Source organism: Grampus griseus (assembly GCF_964374135.1).
Source record: "Grampus griseus genome assembly, chromosome: 2".
In the NCBI taxonomy this organism is placed as follows: Eukaryota; Metazoa; Chordata; class Mammalia; order Artiodactyla; family Delphinidae; genus Grampus; species Grampus griseus.
The window spans coordinates 74785276-74806514 of record NC_139018.1 but is presented as its reverse complement, the minus strand read 5'-3'; the positions used below and the strand labels follow the sequence as shown (position 1 = coordinate 74806514).

Sequence of the window (21239 nt, the reverse complement as noted above, 5' to 3'; positions counted from 1 at the left end):
ACCCAAGTGTGTCACGGACTCTGATCTTAAGCAAGTTACAAATCAGAGCTTCAATTTCTTCATCTATCTAATGAGGATTGGAACCCCTGAGATAATGGTAAGAACAAAATGAGAGGACATTTGTGAAGGTGGTTTGGAAAGTAGTGTCTCCTATAAATAAGCATATATACAAATCCCACTTTTGGTACTCTTCTTACACAGTCTAAGAGATACATAATTTCCCTTTTCACCACTAAATCACGTTGAAACAGATATAAATGGGGAAGGACACACTTTTCTCACAAAGTGCTTAATGATGCAGTTCCAGGAAGCATTGTGTCATAAGAGCGGAACCACCGGCAACAATTGAAGTATTAGTAAGGGATTACCGGCTCCAGGGAAAAGACAAAGGACTGTGGTTTCCCAGGGTTGTCAGCCCTGCCTTTTGTCATTAACTTCAAATACACTTAATGAAAACACGGAGGTAGATTCACAGTTGCAAGTTATCAACTCCTAAAGAGCTCTGCACACAGGACTGAAGGGAGAAAAGGACTTTCATACCAATAAAGAAGAAAAACAAAAAACAGAGCCAGAGGCAGAGGAAGGAGTGGCATGGAGCTTTTTAATTTGGAAGGCAAAAAGATTACACTTCATGGAAGGCAGAGGCTATGCTAATAAATGCTCATTACAAAGTTGTTCTGACACGGAAGCCTGGGAACTCTCTGGGCTCTCCAACCGCATCCCAAATCAGTCGGTAGCAAGCATAAATCTGAAGGAAATCCGTGTGTCCAGCAAAGTGCCATCTCAAGAGCTCTTCTTATCCAGGGGAAACCAAAGAGTGAACCTTTAAGAAAGAAGCAGAAAGGTAAGAAGAGATACTCAAGGTTTCTAAAAATGTTTTGTGATATGCTACAGACAGGGTCTCGAATTCTTCTATCTAAATTCTAAACCCGTGAAGACAAAGGCAGTTATGGGGGTCCCAAATTCTAGACAGTATTTAAGCCAGGTTAGAACAACCAGAATAAAGCAAATTTTTTCACTGAACATTTTATAGAGGGATCCATAGAAATTAATGCTCAAATCTGAATTCCAAGCACACGGAAGGCATAACTGACTTGGAACTGTAGCCGTGGGTTCTAACGCCACCTCTGCAATTAATTAGCTGTACGACTTTACGTAAGTCACTCTGACCTCTCTGATCCACAAACCCTATTTGTGGTGAGAGGATTGCAACTTAGCCTAAAGAGCTTTTCTGGATTTAGAAAGCTTACAAAGCACTAACTTTCCGTTTGGGGGGTGGGGGAGGGGGAGGGGAAGAAGGAAGAAGGAAGAATTCGAAAGAAAGCAGAGAAAGATTCCCAATCTCAGATTTAACGAAGGACCAAAACAGCAGGAATAATTTTGTTTTCATTTAACAGTAAGATTATTTTTGGCAAGAAGGAGGTGGAGAGTAACCCCATGAGAAGAGGCCACACAGCTGCCAGAGTCAGATGGGACTGACTGTAAGCTGTGAGGTGGAGCCCAGCCCTGCCTTGTAAACACAGACTTCCCTTCTCACACCTCTAGGAGGGCTGCCCACCTAGAGCAGCTCCGACACGGTGTGGCCAGAAGGTGACCCCTTGGCCCTAGGGGCCCCAATGTCCCCAGCCACAAGCAGCCCATTTTCCTGCAGTGTGCCATAAAAATATTGTCATCTTCTACGTGTGAAGATGAGAAAGGTTGGGAAACACTATGTTTCAGAAGAGCTGGGCTACACCAGTAGGTGAAAGGGCACCACCTTACTTTGTGCATTGGTTCAGGTGACCTGGAGATTCTAGCATCAGAGTTTAGAGGAAAGATCTTAGACTTCTAGCCAGATTGCTTTTATTCCACTAACAATGAAAGAGAAATGCTACATAATTGCAGAACATTCCTGCATCAGTGGAATTATGAGAAATATGTAAAACAAAGAGCAAAAACAGGGAGCAAAAGTGATCACAGTGCCAAATAAGAACAAACAGACCTATTAAAACTAACCTATTCACTCCATCAAATGTCTTAAAGCAAACTCTCTGACAACAGACTATGAACTAATACAACACATCAGTTCTAACGGCCAAGGTGAGAGAGGAATAGAGCACAGGGCCACTTCAGTGAAGAGCCTGACACAATGAGAATTATAAAAGAAATCCTCATTCAGTACAAAAGTCAAGTTTTGAGATCCTATGACAATAAAACATCTTAATCTAAGACACTGGGATTGGTCCAACTAAAAGGCAAAAAATGACTCATGAGAGTAAATCTCTTTGACAATGGTTTTCAGAAAATTCCTATTTACATAGATCTGCTCCTTTCTTTTAAGGCAAAAATATATCTACCAGACAGTACTCTAAAAGCAGAGGTTCTAGGAGTCTTTGAAATATTAGCTCAACAAAATTGGACTATTCACCAGCTCAGAAGAATGATTTCAACTGTTAACCAGAGGATAAAGGTTTCAGGAAACTGACAAATAAAATTTCCTCCCCTGATATCAAGACATGCAAAGTGGAAGACACCTACTGAGAGCATGACTTCTTCAGTCTATTCACACGAGCAGGAAAAACAGCACCATTCGATCAGCCTGTTCTCATCATCTTAAGAGAAAGCAAGGCACAACACAAAGAACTGCTAAAAAGAATTACTCTCTGTAGAGACACAAAAGATGATGCCAGACAGGGTCATTTCTGTTTGGAATCTGCTTCCCCAGCACCATCTCTATTCAGACGCCAGCACTGAGCAGATATGCTCAAATACTGATTTTCCTTCAAATCCGTCTCATCCTAGATCCTGGTCACCCAATTAAAACTGAAATTAGAGAAAATGTGAATCAAAGACCATTCTGCAGAAACTCTAGGTTCAGAGCTCAATGTGAATCACTACAATTTCAGAAGGCACGGATCTGAAAATGAAAGGAGCTGTAGAGATCAGCTCGTCCAATCCTCTCAGTCTTACAGATGAGGAAACCATCACCTGAGAGTGTGACAGATTTGTCCAGAGCTGTGCTGTCCAACACCACGCCACAGGTGACTATTTAAGCTGAGTTAAAATTAAATAAAATGAAAAATTCAGTGCCTCACTTAGCCACATTTCAAATGTTCAATAACTACATGTGGCTAGTAGCTACCGTATTTGCCAGTGCAGACTTAGATTAGCACAATGCAAAGTGCTACTGGACAGTGCCGGCCCAGGGTCACCCTCTCTGGAATAAGTCGGGTCTCCTGATCTGCATTCTCCTCCACTTCTTCCAGATCATACTAAAGATGACCAACTTTGCAGAAACATTTTAGATAGCTTGTCTTCATCCTTTCTTATCAACCTCTCCTAAGTTTTTCCCATTTAAAAAAGAGAAGCAAGCTTAATACTGTTACTGGAAACCTTCTAATAAAATGTATATATTCATCATCCAAAAGTCTTTGAACATAATAGAGAGGAAAGAATATAAAAGTGTGAAGTTAAAGTATCTGTTATCGAGTTCCCACTCAGTCACTTATTAGTTCCAGGCCCTGGACAAGTCAACTTAAATTTCACCAAGCTTTAATTACCTCATGTACAGAACGGGAACACTACTATTTGTCTGCCTCCATCACAGGGTGGGCCGTGAGGATGACGTGGGTTGATGTGTGTAAAAGTGTATGTGGGGACTTCCCTGGTGGCACAGTGGTTAAGAGTCCGCCTGCCAATGCAGGGGACACGGGTTCAAGCCCTGGTCCGGGAAGATCCCACATGCTGCCGAGCAACTAAGCACATGCACCACAACTACCAAGCCTGCATTCTAGAGCCCGCAAGCCACAACTACTGAAGCCCATGCACCGCAACGAAGAGTAGCCCCCGCTCGCCACAATTGGAGAAAGCGTGTGCACAGCAACGAAAACCCAACGCAGCCATAAATAAATAAATAAATAACTTTTTTTTTTTTTAAGTGCATGTGGAGTGTGAGTCCTGCAAGCCTGGTTATGTGATAACTGTAAAACATTTGATAAATGTTGTCTAATTTTGTAAAAGGCCTTATACAAACACCATGCATTTTGTTACAGACAATCGCACTTTTGATGGATGATGAAAACCTAGTAATATGGATAAAAAGCAACAATTGAAGGTAAAAAGCAAGAAGAAGAAAAAAAAGCAAAGCTCAACTGAGGATCCACACAAACAGCATTATCCTCCTCAAACACAATGGGACTATCATGAATACTATTAATCAGAGGCTTTAACAGCTGCAAGAGACTCTAATGACCATCCAGGCCAATCCCCTCCCTATGCACACAGGGAAATTAGGGCTCAACGACAAGCTTATTTCTCCATTCAACTAGTTAACAACACAGCAAAGTCTACAACACAGGTCTTCCAACTTCTAGCCTCACGCTCGTGCCCCACTCCACCGTCCCACCGTCCCTCGTGTGAATTGTTCCCTCGGCATCTTTCTTCCCCAGCACTTTCCTCGTGTCTTAGCATCCACATCACTAATGATACAGCTATTTTATACAGCATTTTGTTGCAGCTGAAAATGATTTACTCGTTCATACACTCATTCAACAAACATGCATTGTGACCCTTGGCCCTGTGCTAAGCTCTGAGGTCCCCACCCTCTGGGAATTGAACAGTCCAGTGGGAGAGACAGGAAAATGAATGGTTTCATAACCATGTGGTAAGTGCAGCGTTAGGGGCATGCACAGTGGACCATGAGGGCCCCAAGAAGAGGGTCTTATGCAACCTGGGGGCAGGATGACTGGCAGTCAGAATCATCTGAGCTGCAAGGCTAGAGAAACTAAGGCAGGGAATGAACTTCATAAATACAAATCTATGGGAATTCCCTGGCGGTCCAGTGGTCAGAACTCAGCACTTTCACTGTCGGGGCCCAGGTTCCATCCCTGGTCAGGGAACTAGGAACCCGCAAAACGCAAAGCTTGGCCAAATTTTTTTAAAAAACACAAATCTACTTGATATTCTCTTTTATTCTTTTTCTCTCTTTTTTTTTTTTTTGGTGGTTTTAAATGAACCAAATACCAAATAGAGCACAATCATCAATTCAAGAATCATCAATTATTTGGGTTTTTTGTAAATATAATAAGCAGATTCAAAGTTTTAAGAATAAGTAAAGAATCTCACCCTCCAACCAGGAAAAACAAGGGGGTTGAGAAAAGATTATGCCAACTCAAAATACTTTCTACAAATTTAGAGTAGCTCCCTTTTTGAGAACTTATCTAGTGGCTAAACCTAATTCAATATAAGGTGAAATGTCAGAGAAAATGAAATGGAAACTAACCCCCCCACCCAAAAAAAATTAAAGATGACTGCCAGCGGGAGGTCATGCTGAGAGCAAAAACAGGTCTACAAGAAACCGGAAAGGGAGCTCTCAAACTGACAGATCAGAAAAGGAAATAAATGGTCAATCTCTGGGTCACTGTGCACTTGGTCTTCCCTAGGTGACAAAGGTTGCATGCCCTTTTGTGCCTGACACCGCCCACCTCTGGCCAGAATGTAAAGCAAGGCCCACCCAACACCTAGGCCCGCTTGGACCTCTGCTGCCCTCCTGTGACTGGAAAGAAACTTGGTTTTATCACAAAGGTATCTGTGGTTTCTTCCCCCAAACTCAGCTTCTCTTGGGCTTTGTAGTACCTTCTCTCAGCAATGAAATGTACACGCCACTGGGTGGCAGTAGCGCCTAAGAAATAACATTTAGATCCCCTTCCAGAGGTAACTTTCTATATTACTACAGTACTTTACTGATGAATTCAAAAAGCCAACTGGCGACTGCTTGTTTGTAAATAGTACTGTTTGTCAGTTATGTTCTGCCCAGCCCTGTAGCGCCCTCGCTCCAGCCGGGATTAAACTCTACGAATTTTTAAAGACCTGTGGGAAAACAGCCTCCACCATAAAAACAAAGCAACACTAACAAGGTTTCAGCACAACCTGGTGGCAAACAATCGCCCTCAGGCTAAGCATACTTCCAAGCTCAGGTCTGTCCCTTGTCGAAGCCCTGTTCACTTCTCCCTCTGATCCAGGGCCCAGTCATCAGGAACTTTCCTTCCCAAGCTGTGACCCAATGTAGCTAAGTCCCTCTTTTCTTCATTTCCCTTCAGAACACCTGAGATAGGCTGACATTTTCTGAAAAGAATTTCACAAGGAGACATGGAAAAACAAAACAGGAAATATTTACAGATAGTATGTAAATCTTTAAATATTCAAACCTACTGAACTTCTATATAATGCATTCATTCAAAATAGATTACTGCCACCTAAGTGCCAAACACTGATCATCACTTTAGGTGTGCATGGATTCTCCCAACTCAGAAGCTCACTAGGAGCATTTTTCACTTTTGCATTTTCATTTTTTTTTTTTAATAAATTTTAGTTTTGACTGCGTTAGGTCTTTGCTGCGCACAGGCTTTCTTTAATTGCGGCAAGCAGGGGCTACTCTTCGTTGCAGTGCGTGGGCTTCTCGTTGCAGTGCGTGGGCTTCTCGTTGCGGTGGCTTCTCTTGTTGCAGAGCACCAGCTCTAGGCGCAAGGGCTTCAGGAGCTGTGGCTCACGGGCTCTAGAGCACAGGCTCAGTACTTGTGGCGCACGGGCTTAGTTGCTCCGCGGCATGTGGGATCTTCCCGGACCAGGGCTCGAACCCATGTCCCCTGCCTTGGCAGGCAGATTCTTAACCACTGCGCCACCAGGGAAGTCCTGCATTTTCTTCTTTTTTTTGAATTTTATTTTATTGTTTTTATACAGTAGGTTCTTATTAGTTATCTATTTGCATTTTCATTTTTATGATAATCTAAAAAACATTATAAGTCTATTCTCTTTTTTTATTATTTTATTTATTTATTATTTTTGGCTATGTTGGGTCTTCATTACTACACATGAGCTTTCTCTAGTTGCGGCGAGCAGGGGCTACTCTTCGTTGCAGTGCGCGGGCTTCTCATTGTGGTGGCTTCTCTTGCTACGGAGCACGGGCTCTAGGCGTGCGGCTTCAGTAGTTGTGGTGCACGGGCTTCAGTAGTTGTGGCTCGCAGGCTCTAGAGTGCAGGCTCAGTAGTTGTGGTGCACGGGCTTAGCTGCTCCGTGGCATGTGGGATCTTCCCGGACCAGGGCTCAAACCAGTGTCCCCTGCATTGGCAGGCAGACTCTTAACCACTGCGCCACCAGGAAAACCCCTATGAGTCTATTCTTGACCACTGGCATAGCCACTTATACCAGGGCTGCCAACTGAACAGCTAACTTTTACCACAGGTTTCTCACGCTGCCATCTCTGGACATGTTTTCAGGAGGCCGCAAAAGTCTGAAGTTTGAAAAAGGCTGTGTTAACAGATGTAGGTTTTACAATAGTCCTAGCTGAACAAAACTGCTATGAAGATGGTCAAGTCTTACAGCAGAGGGAAGGAATGGGGACTGGAGGGATTCAAAGGAACTTCAGCTCAACCTACAATGCTTAATTTGTTCAAAACCTGTTCATTCCAGGTGGTGGATACACGGCGGTGTTTGTTATATTCTTCTCTGTACTTTTCTGTATTTTTTAAATTGTCATACAAGCAAAGAAAGTTAAGTAATAAAGGAAAGGACGGTAATAAAAATAACTGTGGTAACTTTTTTTTTTTTTTTGATGTGGACCATTTTTGAAGTCTTTACTGAATTTGTTACAATATTGTTTCTGTTTTACATTTTGGTTCTTTGGCTGCGAGGCATGTGGGATCCTAGCTCCCTGACCAGGGATCGAACCAGCACCCCCTGCAGTGGAAGGCAAAGCCCTAACCACTGGACTGCCAGGGAAGTCCCTGTGGTAACTTTTTAAACACATTTCTTTAACTCTGCAATTGTCAAATACTTTATAATAAGCAACTTTAACCAAAAATAGATATTAAAATTTTTTTTTGACATCAGACTGGATTATTAGACTTAAAAGATTTCCAGCAAGGTTCTTTGAACCTCAGTTTCTCACCTGTAAGTGGAATTACCAAGCCTATCTTCATAAGGTTGTTTCGAAAATAAAATAAGACTTAAAGCCTGGCCCACGCGAGCACTCACTATCTGTTAACTTCCTTACTTCTCCTGGAATAAATTTCTTTAACTCAGTGCCATTTTCTTTTGATATGCTTTTTCATAGTAGCTGCTGGTTTTAAATGTCACCCCCAAATTCACACCAGAGCAGTAAGCTACAGATGTTTATTCTTTTTATACCCAACTCTCAACATACTTGTCAAATATGGAGAATATTCAATCTGTTTTGTTCTACCTTCTGAGTTGATATAAATATTGAAAACTCACTCGAAAACCATTTTAAAAGTGTTTTAGCACACTGCACATAGAACTAAGTTAGAAGCACAGAAAAAGGGCAAATAAATGTATATTTGAAAATTGAGGGCAGGACAGTACAGTATATGTCAAACTGTGATCATTTCACAAATGATCTCTGAAAAAACCCCTGGGGAGTCCCACACAGAAGGATTTCACTACGAACATACTCTCTATAGAATGATTTAACACTGCACTCTGGGATTGGAAGATTGTGCTATACCTTGGGCCCATAATTCCCAGCTGAACAGGTGGCCCTAGATCGTTAATAGGGTCTGCAGTACGCACTTTCTGCTGAGCTTGCTTTTTTGTCTCTGTTTTTGTCATGATTTTGAAATACTAGCCTCTCTGCTGCAGAGTCCTCCTCCAATCACGACAGCCCTAGGAAATTATTTTTCATGATTTGGTATCTCCCTGATCCTAGAGAACAAACATCCTTGAACTGCTTGCTCTGTCCCCTTGTTAAAGCATACAACGTGACTCATCTAGAAAAAGTAACTAGAAATTTAGAGTAGGGCAATCAGAAGACTTATGACCTTTCCAGCAAGGTTACTATCAGAGCCCAAGGGTTACTCAGGATGTTCGCAGGTCAATGCTGGTGGGTGAATTTTCTAGCTGTACTCAAGAAGCTGTCATTGGTCAGGCGCCCTGTCTGCGGCCTCTGCTCCCAGATGGCACGGAGGCCCAGTTCTCCGGACCGCCACAGCACTTTGTTCAGCTCTTTCGTGTGGCTCTAACTGCTGTGTTTACATGCCCTTTTCCCCTTCTAGACTGTTCACTGCTTGAAGGCAGCCACATTTTACTTTTCTTTGTGTTCCCAGGATCAAGGCATTGACTAGCACATGGGGGAACAACTCAAGTCCTGATTGGGCCTCCAAAAAGTTCAACTGTATTAAGATAGTAGAAAGAAGTGGTTCACAACCTCTTTCACTGATATAAACCACCTCTGTCAACTTACCATTGCCAAAAATGAAACCTTACCTGAACTAACAGTACTGTTTTTGAGACAATATCTATGGAAAGGATTTATGTAATATATTAAGTAACTGCTAGAAACTGAAGTAAAGTCCTTGTCACATTATTGCATTCACTTTGTCCATGATTGCTCTAACTGTTATGTTAGATTTCTGATTAGTACAAAAACGATAGCTTTCCAAGTTGTGATAGAAGGAGGTTGGCCCTGGGATATCCTTCCCCCAAAGAGGGTCAGTTTCCTAAGGTTCTTGTTTCTCTACCCCAGTAATAGCAACATTTAATTTTGTAGGAGAAAGGCAAAGAATAGAGTGCATTCATTCATCAGTGAGCAACACGGGATACTGAAAGAGCACTAGGCCAAGAGCACCATTGGACTAAAGCACTACACTGCTTCCACTTAGCTATGTGGCCAGGGAAAGCTACTGGATTGTTCTGGACCTCTGTTTTCTCATATATAAAGTAAGTTTTAAGATAGAGTCAAGGGACTTCCCTGGCGGTCCAGTGGGTAAGACTCCGCACTTCCAAGGCAGGGGACATGGGTTCCATCCTTGGTCAGGGAACTCCCATGCCGTGCAGCACAGCCAAAAAAAAAAAATATAAATATATATATATAGATACACACACACACACATACATAGAGAGAGACAAAGACAGAGAGAGAGAGAGAGAGAGAGAGAGAGAGAGAGAGTCAAGTACTTCTCAGAGCTTTTAGGATTCTGCTTAGGAGGGAAGGATGGAGGGGAGAGCATATCACACAAGGAGAGCCCAAGCAAAGAGGGCTTTTCAACTTCTGTCAATCAGAACAACTCGGCTCCACTGCTGAGATTCTATGAGTTTACTTAAAAAAAAAAGAGCTCTATTGCTAAAAAAAGAAAACTGGCAAATGACCACATGGCATCTCATCCTATATGTTAAAGTGTTCTCCCAAGCTAATCCAATTTTCCCATTAATTTTTTTTTTTTTTGTGGTACGCAGGCCTCTCACTGCTGTGGCCTCTCCCATTGCGGAGCACAGGCTCCGGACGCGCAGGCTCAGCGGCCATGGCTCACGGGCCCAGCTGCTCCGCAGCATGTGGGATACTCCCAGACCGAGGCACGAACCCGTGTCCCCTGCATCGGCAGACGGACTCTCAACCACTGCGCCACCAGGGAAGCCCTCCCATTAATTTTTAACATAGCACATATATAAGCAAGCAGCCATCGTCAGTCATTCGGCATATGCTGGATGTCTATCAGGTGTAAGCACTATACTAGGTACTATGGGGACAATGGCCCAGCATTTGAACTCATCTGAGATCAAAATCAGAAAAAAAGATTATAGAGCAAATCTAAAAGCAAAACCTACAATTTATGTCTCTTCCAAGATCTCAGAGTTATTTTCATGGAGTTATTGGTGCAGAAATTAATGTATTAGCTACAAGCAAACTCTCATTTTCTGTTATCTTAATGCTTTGCAGAACAGTGAGAAGGCAACGACCAAGAGCAGCAGCACTGATGAATCACGAGGATATTACCACATACTTTGCAGACCAATATGGAAAACTCTGCAAACATCTTATCAACAGTATGGGAACTCTGACAACCATGATCAAAACCAGCCCCTCCGATTTCTGTTTCTAAAACCAACACTATGTGACAAGCATTAAGATCATCACTTACATTCTTCCAGTCTCCTACGCCTCAATTAAGTAAATGGGAATGATTCAGCCAACGAAGTTCATGACAACAAGGTGCAGGATGGTGCTGGCAAAGAGAAAATCAGCAAAGGCTCGCTCCGGAGAGATGCCTTGGAAATCCGCTTTGTTTTGTGGGTTGATCTGTATTCTCAGACAAACTGTACAAGAAGAAAAACACAAAAGTGAATATCAAGAAGTATGAAACAAGTATGACTAATGCACACACACATACCCTCTGACCCAACAATTCTGTTCCAGCAGAAATGACACATAAGTCCATCAAAAGGCACGTACAGGAATGATACCCATGGTGGCCCCCAACTGGAAGCAATCTAATGTCTATCAACAGTAAAATGGGGAGAATTCCCTGGTGGTCCAGTCATTAGGACTCAGTGCTTTCACTGACAGGGGCCCGGGTTCAATCCCTGGTTGGGGAACTGAGATCCCACAAGCCAAAAAAAAAAAAACACAACAGTAAAATGGGTAAATTATAGCATATGCATACAATAGAATACCATATAGCAATGAAAAAGAACTTCACAACATGGATGAATTCAGCAAATATCACGATGAGCAACACAATCCAGACGCCAAAAAATACATGCTTTATGATTCTACTTATATAAAGCTTAAAATTGGCCAAAACCAATCTACAGTAATACAAATCAGGACAGTGGTTTTTTATCGTTCACAGGAGACGACTTGGAAGGCAGGAAGAGAGGCCTCTAGGGTACTGATAATGTTCTATATCCTAATCTGGTGGTGGCTAAAAGGGTGAATTTAAAAGTTCATCAAGTTGTACACAAATTTTATGCTGTTAATTGTTTAAGGGAACAATACAACTTCTCAGAGTTAGGCTAAAAACCAAAGGCTTACTGAGAAAAAAAAGATATTGATATAAAACCAAAAAATCTTTAGAACTCTCTTATCTCCTGAATTAAGTTTATAATTATACCTAGATCAGGATGTAGTTGAGGCAGTAACAAAGGGGCTAGGCTGAATGACCAAAAGTTATAAAATTGTGAATTATTTCCAACAGAATGTGTATATTAGACAGCAGAGGTGCTTATCCATGAGGACCTCACAATTGTAGATAATCTTTGATCTCGAAGTTCTAGAAGCTGCTTGTCTCAAAAAAGGCAAGAGATCTAAGTTACATGACTTTGACAGAGAACTCTCCACTACCACACTCTGTATCCTTGAAGATTCCAACCTGACACCATAGCCACAGTCACCATTTGACATGAAAAGAAAGCTCTAGGAATACACTTTTCCAAAATATCTTTATACCTGTAACAAATGATTACACTACTTAACCCAAATTTGCTTCAGGCTAGCATCCATTCCATCACCAACCAAGAAAAGGCAACAGACTGAGATCTAACCCAAAGGTCAGAGAACTACCAGACTGGGCTTCCCGGGTGGCACAGTGGTTAAGAATCCGCCTGCCAATGCAGGGGACATGGGTTCAAGCCCCGGTCCAGGAAGATCCCACATGCCGTGGAGCAACTAAGCTCGTGCACCACAACTACTGAGCCTGTGCTCTAGAGCCCACAAGCCACAACTACTGAGCCCGCATGCTACAACTACTGAAGCCCGTACACCTAAAGCCCGTGCTCTGCAACAAGAGAAGCCACCACAATGAGAAGCCCGCGCACCACAATGAAGAGTAGCCCCTGCTCACCACAACTAGAGAAAGCCCACACACAACAACGAAAAACCAATGTTGCCAAAAATAAATAAATAAATAAATAAATTTTTTTAAAAAGACTACTTCTCCAGAGTCCATCGCCATGGCAACAGAGTCTTCATTATGCTTAAACATGCAAACACTGTGGAAAAACCCCGGATCTTTTCAGGCACCTGAACCCTTCAAAATATGAAGGACACTGCTGAAGCAAGGGCGACCAGTTAAAATCCCACTGTGGTGAGTATAGCTTGGTTCACCCATTTGGGAGAGCAACGGCAACATCTATTATATTTTAAATGTCTTTTGAGTAAAGAATTTATCTTAGAGAACAAAGGCATTCTAACAGCATGTTCGTAAAGTTGAAAAAAAAAAAGTGAAAACAGTCCAAATGACATCAAGGGGATTACTTAAGTAAATTACACTACAGACATGCAATAAAATCCCATGTAATTATTCAAAAGAATGAGATTAATTTGCTAGACGTTGACAGTAAAGATGTCTAAGATATATTAAGTGAAAAAAAGCCAAAAATATTATTCCCTTTCAGATTTCTCTTAAACTGCATACACACACACACACACACACACACACACACACACACACACACACACACACAAACTATTTTCTCATTTATTTTAGTTGGAATCTAGGAAAAAATCTGGAGAAAGAGATACCAAACACGATTAACAGGGGCTACTGGGGTGGAAGATGGGAGTAGAGTAGTGCTTCGAGAAATATGAGGGGACAAAAGGAAAGAGAAGCTCCCCATTAAGGTACACAAAGAAATGAATTGATGTGTTATCATTATCATAATCATAGTAACCCAAGTTGCTTCAATGACAACATAAGAATCAGAATCGCACAGAGATGCAAAGGACCCTGAAGGTCCTAAAGACCAACACCCCATCTAATGCACAAAATACCCAAGAGGTGGCGGATGTGGGCATGCCAGGGGAGGCTGCATGAATCAGCTGAGAATAGTTCCAAAGTATACTCACCATATCCAGAATCTGGTAAGTAATCCCCAGGTGCAGAATTACAAACCATCCAGAGCCTGTGTTACTGACAAAGGCAGCAAATCCCTCAGATGCAGGGATATGCCGCCTCTATCAGTAACACAGGCTCTGGACGGTTTGTAATTCTCAAAAAAGGCAAAGAACACCTGTTCAAAAAGCTCCTCCACAAAGGATCCTTCAGTCCTTCCTGAGCACTTCCAAAGATGGAAATGTACTACCTCCTAAGGCAGCTTGCTCCATTTTAGCAGTTCTAATTTATCTCCTTAAATAGTCACTTAGTCAGCAAAATATTTACTGAGCATCTACTATGCGCCATGCACTGTCCCAGGTGCTAGGACTATGGCACAGAACAAGAAAGACAAGAGTCTGGCTCCCAGGGAACTTACACTCTAATGGAGAGAAGCATAATAAATGAGAAAACAACTAAACAAGGAAATATGAGGTAGTGATATGCGCTATGAAGCAAAGCAAGGTAATAAAAGAGTGACTGGGAAGCTATTTCTTATTTGGTGGTCACAGAAGGCTTCTCTAAGAAGGTGTTATTTAAGACCAAAATTTGAAAGACAGGAGCCAACCATGCAAAGATCTAGGGGCAGAGCATTCCAGATAGCAAGAACAATCTTGGTCGGACTGACCAGAATGTAGGGATCAAGGGCAAGAGGGAGATAAGGGCCAAATCAGTGGGGCTTTGTAAGCTTCAGTAAAGAGTCTGGATGTAGTTGTAAGTACAATGGAGCAATATTTCAAAGTTTTGAGCAGATGAGTAAAATAATCTGATCTAAAATTTTTAAGGATGGTAGAACTGCAATGCGGAGAATGGTCTGCAAAGTTCAAGAAGCCGAAGAGTCATGCAGGAGCCAAAGAGCTCAGGTAATGGTAGTCAAAAGGGACAGAAGTCAAGAGATACAGGCTGTATTTTGGGGAAGACAGGGCTTGCTGATGTAATGGATGTGGGAGATAAGAGAAATCAAGGAATCAAGAAAACCTTCTAGGGAATTCCCTGCTAGCCCAGTGGTTAGGACTCTGAGCTTTCACTGCCGAGGGCCCGGGTTCCATTCAATCCCTGGTCGGGGAACTAGGATCCCACGGGCCAAGCAGCCAAAAAAAAAAAAAACCTTCTAAATGTGTGGTTTCAACAACTTAACCAAAGTTGACACCATGTATTGACCAGCGAAGAGGCAAATGGCTAGGCCGGAAGGTTCAATCTGGAGTTGTGTGTTAGACATCAAGTGAAGATGTCAAGTAGACAACTGGACTTACTAATTTGGAATTCAGGGAATAGGTCAAAACTGAAAATATAAATGTGGTAGTTGTAGTTATATAGACATTATTTAAATTCACCTATGGGAAAGAAATACAGAGAAGAGGTCTAGAACCATGCCCTCAGACCAAAAAGCACCTAGCACAAACCATAGGAAGGAAAAACCAATGAGGTGAGAAGGAACAAGCAGGAGAGTGTAGCGTTGCAAAAGCTTTGAGAAGAAAGTACTTCACTCACTCAGAAGGAAGCAGCCAACTATGTTAAGTGCTAAATGTTGCTGAGCATTCAGGCAAGGTGAGGTACATGGCCATTAGATCTGGCAAGATGGCAAGAGCAGTTTCACTGTAGTGGTGGGGACAGACCACCAAGAGTAGGTTAAGGAATGAATGGACAGTGAGAAAGCAGAAACAGCAACTAGACAACTATTCTTTCAAGGAATTCTGTGATGATGGAGCAGAAAGGCATGGAATAGTAGCTGAAGGGGTATCTAAAGTCAAATTAATTTTTTTAATTGGATGATATTAGAGCATGTATGTATGATGGGAATGATCCACTAGAGAGAAATTAATGATGCAGAATGGAGGGATGATTACAGAAGCTGAGTCCCTGAGTGAGCAAGAGAAGGCTGGATCCTCTGCACAAGTGAAGAAGCTGACCTCTGATAGGAAAGGGATATATCATCCACCATTACAGGAAATAAGTCAAAGAGTAGGGGGTCCATGTGTAGGTGGGTTGCTATGATTCCTTGGTAGGAAGATGAAAGGATTTCTTTAGCAAAAAATAAATAAATAAAGTAAGATCATCAACTGAGAATAAAGGAAAAGAGAAAATATAGATGAAAGTGAAGAGAGAAAATATGAAGCATATTTTGGAAAAGCAAACATATCAGGAAAGTATTATAGGACCACTGGGCAGGGGTGAGTGCCTACTTGTGTTCCTATTCTCACCAATACTTCTCCATCACAGCACTATATCCAGGTTTACTTGTCAGCATCTCCCACTAGATTATAAACTCTATGGGAGTAGAGATCATGTCTGCGTGTTCCACAGTTAAATCCTCAGTACCCTGGCAGGGAACCTGGCACATAATAGCTCAATATTCCTTAACTTATTGTAGGCATGCTCACAATTTAACATACAGTGTTAAGCACTGAGGATGCAGAGATGAAAAGAGCACTACACCACTACAGTGTAGTGAAATAGGAATACAGGAGAAAGATCTAAATCTGAAGAGCCAGGGAAGGGTTCAAACGGAAGCAGCACTTGAGCTGAGATGGCTGAGAAGTGAAGGAATTTTCTGGGCAGTCAAACAAAGGTAAAATAGCTTAAGACATCTTGGCATGTTCAGGGAATAACAAGTAACTCAATAATGCTGGAATATAAAGTACAGAGGAGGTGGAGACGAGATGAAGCTGGAGATGTGGCTGGGACCGGATTATCAAAGACCCTCTATGCCATTAAATTTTTTTTAAATTTCTCTTTGGGTACAGACAAATTTTATGTGGGGAGTAGCACAATCAGATTTGCAAGTCAAATAAAGCCTGCAAACATAGTGGAAGATGGACTGGAGGGAGAGAGATGAGAGTGTGGGAGATCAATAAGGAAGATTACAGTAGTCCAGATAAGAGATATTGAGAGCCTGAGTGACAAAGGATGAAGAGGTAGCAATGGATATGAAAGAGGTTTAGAAACAGAACTGTCAGGCATAAGGCTGGCAAACTTCCAATCTCCTGGATGAGTTATGGGCCCAGAAATCTAATAGATAATTTCCAAAGAAATGCTGGACCCCAGTCCACACAGCCCAAGATCTCCCATGAGATAGAAAACACTCTGAATTAGGCCTCCTTGCCTTTCAGATTCAAACTGTTTTTGGATCTGTAAACTAGGGGGAACAAAACTACTTTTTTTAATCCGTAAATATTTCATATAGATTAGAAAACAGAATAGACCAAAGTTGTGAAATGACTTAAAAACTGATTTCAAGATCAAAGACTTATTTTAAGGACAGTCTTATTGTTTTCCACTCATCCCTCCAAAATAGCACTTTAAATGAGCAAAAAGAGGGATTTCAGTTAGGTAAAAAAGGAAACTAGAAGGGCTGCCAACACTGACACGCTACTCTGAAAAAGGGACAGATGTCCTCCTCTAGAGAGATCTAACCACAAGATAAACAGTCAGCTGCTGAGGATGTTTAAAATCTGTCTGAAAGAAGAAAAATATTTTATCTCTGAAGTCCTTTCAAAGCCTACTATACTTTAAACTGTTGATCCAAAAAAAGAAAAAAAAGATTTCTCAATGGCAATTTTCTACCTCTGTCTCCTTGAAACTATGGTTAAGGTTCCTGGTCATGAGGAACAGAAAAAAACAGACCATTTTCATCAGGCCCAAATAACACCAGGCTTTTTAAAAAATGTGATAGTATCCTATATCGGTTTAAAATGTACTAATCAATTTCCAAAGAACATATGCTACATAACACATGCAGAAGGAATGGAAGAGAACAGACTGCCAAAAAAGAAATTAAGGGAACCAGGCTAAAGAACTTTTCCCTCCAATTCATCCTACACATTAACACCAATTTTAAGTCACTCCTTTACTTAAATCTAAAACTTTTTTAAAAACTTTTTTAATCCGGGGCTTCCCTGGTGGCACAGTGGTTGAGAATCTGCCTGCCAATGCAGGGGACACGGGTTTGAGCCTTGGTCTGGGAAGGTCCCACATGCCACGGAGCAACTAGCCCCGTGAGCCACAATTACTGAGCCTGCGCGTCTGGAGCCTGTGCTCTGCAACAAGAGAGGCCACGATAGTGAAAGGCCCGCGCACCGCCATGAGAGGCCCCCACTTGCCACAACTAGAGAAAGCCCTCGCACAGAAATGAAGACCCAACACAGCCATAAATAAATAAATAAATAATTTTTTTAAAAAAAACTTTTTTTAATCCTTAGATGCATTCCTATTACAGGATAAAACTCCTTGGCCTGGCACTCAAAGCTCTAGCATCCGGCACTACCTAATCCTTCAAGGTAATCGCCTACAATTCCCTTTCTCAGCCAAACTGGCCTCCTCCGTTCTCTTCCAATAGGAAACACAACTCGGGGAAGTTAGAAACCTCAGCACTATAAATAAGTACAAGCCTTCCCTTCCCAACAACCAGAACAAAGGATAAACTCCAAATTTAAAATTTCCCATTAAAACCAGTATCCAGGGCTTCCCTGGTGGCACAGTGGTTAAGAATCTGCCTGCCAATGCAGGGGACACAGGTTCAAGCCCTGGTCCGGGAAGATCCCACATGCCACGGAGCAACTAGGCCCACGTGAGAGAGCTACCGAGAGAGAGCCTGTGTGCCACAACTACTAACACCCACATACCTAGAGCCCATGCTCCGCAACAAGAGAAGCCACCCCAATGAGAAGCCCACACACCGCAACAAAGACCCAACGCAGCCAAAAATTTTTTTAAAAAACAGTATCCAGTTGAGGATCTGAGCTAACAAATGGCAGCAGTGGCTTTAGTAAGGTCAAGTCTGTCAAAAGAAATGCAAACGATACCCTTCCTCAGCAACTCTGAATTGTCTTGAATCCCTTCTTTTCCTGAAGCAACTTTCATTTCCCTGGCCCAGTTACCAATTATCCAACACCTACGGACATCAGAATCCCCCAAAAGGACCTCACTATTAAACTGCCCTTTCACTAGGCATTCTCTTCAATGACAGGCCATCAACTTCTCATTGAGGAGAGTAGGGGATCTGCCAATTCAACTTTAGCCACAACAGCCTCAAAAAAAAAGACTTGGCACTGGAAAAATTATCTGCTCAAAAAATCTTCTGACTTTTATCACACCAATAATCTGCAACTCCAGTCCACATCCACTCTTCTGCAAACCACTCTTCCACGTAGCCCTTGAGAAGTCATTCTTAACCCTAGAAGCTTATGAAGCCAGGGTGACTTCAGCACAAAGAAGGCTTTTTTTTTTAAATCACCTTTTAGGCCCCGCCCTATTCCTACTCTTTCCAGACCTGGAAAACAAAATCAGACATTCTCAAGATTCCTTCTCCTGGGACTTCCCTGGTGGTCCCGTGGTTAAGATGCTGTGCTTCCAATGCAGGAGGAGTGGGTTCAATCCCTGGTCGGGGAACTAAGATCCCACATGCCACGTGGTGGCCAAAGAAATAATAAATAAATAAATAAAATTAAAAGATTCCTTCTCCTGTCTGGCTAATAAAATTCTTAGTCATGAACAGTATTTTAGGGGAGGAAGGAGGAGTCTAGAGCAAAGAGGGTAGTATATCTGATGATGGTAACATATAAACTCCTGTAGACCAGGATGCTGCTACAGAGAACCAGGTCTTGGTCATCTAAGCCAAAATTCAAAGATGTACAGGCTAACTCTGCAACTCCAGGCCAGGCTTACTGAACTAGTCCTTAAGTCCTTAGACTTATCTTAACTTGAGAAACAGAGTAGAAGGTAGAGTATCTCTGGCATGAGTCTGAACTAGCAATTTGAATGTGTAATAAGCATTCTATAGGTTTCTAACTTTAAGCTGTAATTAAGATTCCACTGTAAATGAAGTCTCCAGACGCTGTATTTTGTCTATGCCCCAATTACACTGTAAACTCGTTGAGGACAAGAAACATATACCAGGTGTATCCCCAAAGCTTTTACCATACCTTGTATGAGATTCAAAATACAATTTACAATGTGACTGTTGATGATCACACGTGGAAGAAAAAAAAAGGAATTTTGGCATGTTTTCCAAGTCATGCAGCAGGTGATACCATGACTGGAAAAGTTCATGTGGTAGCCACCTATAAAATGTACTGGCCAACACTCCCTGGGCCAAGCCTGGACTCAGTATTCAGTGAATCCCTGTTGAGCAAGAAAGGTCAGATTTTGGCAAAAATATATGGGGACAGTCAGCTCTCATTAAATATAGCAGTCTACAAGGTATCAAATTTGCTGGGAATCAGAATAATAGAGCTAAAATAGACCTATGTGAGTGAAAACTGAGTTCAGGATAGTGAAATGACAGCTTCAGAGTTGGCTTTTCCATTTTACAAGTTTACCAACTTCAAAGTTGTGTTAAAGCTAAGTGAAAGTTGGGAGTTTTCCATGGACCAATATGAAGTGAAGTGGATCACCAGATTAAACAGCAACATGAAGGTGTTTCCAGATTTAATCCCAGCTCCTCGGCGGCTCTTTGGTATTAGGCACGACAACCTGAATGTACCTCAATTTCCCCATTCACAAAAAGGGCAATGCAGGTTCCTCTCTCAACTTCACGAGGCGGTGGTCTCATATAGAGACGAGTACTGTGGGAATAAAAGCACGCATCAAAGTAACACATTATAACTAATATCACTTATAGAATCATTCATTACCCGCTAGGATAAAACTCCCCACACAGGAGATGAAGCCCGAGAGGAAAGAGTTGAAGGGGAAGGTCCCCACGAGGAGACAATAACCGAATTGCAGCGCCCCGGTCAGCAGTATATACAGGAGGTACGCGTCCAACAACTTCAGACGCTGAGGAGTGGAGCTCAAGTACTCTTCTAAGAACCGCGAGATGACCGACAACACCGACGCCGACATGACTACACGCTCGATATTCCGGCCGGCGTACCCCAAACTCCTAGCGGAACCGACGACCACACCGGATGTAGTGTCGGCGCATGCGCAACGCTTGTAGCCCAGCTCCGCCCTCCCCAATTTGCTACGTTGCGCAGGCGTATAGGCCGGCCAAGGCACGAAACAAGTAATGCGCAGACGCAGAATATATCTACACAATGAGAACTACAGCCAGAGAAAGCTAATGCGCCTGCGCAACGGATCTCTCCGTGAGCTGGAGACGTGTATCTTTTTGTGCTATTTCCGCCGTCATGTTGGTGACGCCCACAGTTGCTCCAGCAACAAGATAGTGTGGGAGGGAAAGGGGAAGAGGTTTTTCAGCGGACAGCGGTTCTCTTTGGTCCACCAGCGTCCTCAAAGATGAAATATCTGGATCTGCTTTAAGGCAATGTCTGGCTTTTCCCGGTTCAGTACCCGCTCGGTCCTAATTCTGTTGAGGGCGCTAACTGCAGATGCCTGTCCCAGATCATTAGAGCAAGTCAAGTTGCCCCGCAGTGAGAACCACGGCGGCCGGTCACTGAGCAGACATCAGTTTAGACTTGGTTATTGGAGGAGGAAAGTACGGAGCGGGGTTGGGGAGCTCGACCTCAACCCGGGCCTGAACTCGATTTGCGATCTGGTCCTTGGGGACGCTTACGAGTAAGCGCAGTGGAACCTAAGCCCGCAGGGGTTCATTCATTCAGCAGACAATTATCGGGTGCCTCCTCGGGCCCACGTTTT

At 42.5% G+C, this 21239-nt stretch overlaps 1 protein-coding gene across 1 annotated transcript; it reads right to left on the bottom strand.

Moving 5' to 3' along the window:
* Positions 1–581: 581 nt before the first annotated feature.
* On the bottom strand, positions 582–20548 carry DAD1 (defender against cell death 1). The gene is made up of 3 exons (XM_082647625.1): positions 20273–20548; positions 10911–11085; positions 582–823 (listed from the first exon to the last, which is right to left on the bottom strand). The coding sequence occupies exons 1-2, from the start codon at positions 20481–20483 to the stop codon at positions 10955–10957; spliced, it is 342 nt and encodes a 113-aa protein (XP_082503751.1). The 5' UTR covers positions 20484–20548; the 3' UTR covers positions 582–823; positions 10911–10954.
* Between the last annotated feature and the right edge of the window lie 691 nt (positions 20549–21239).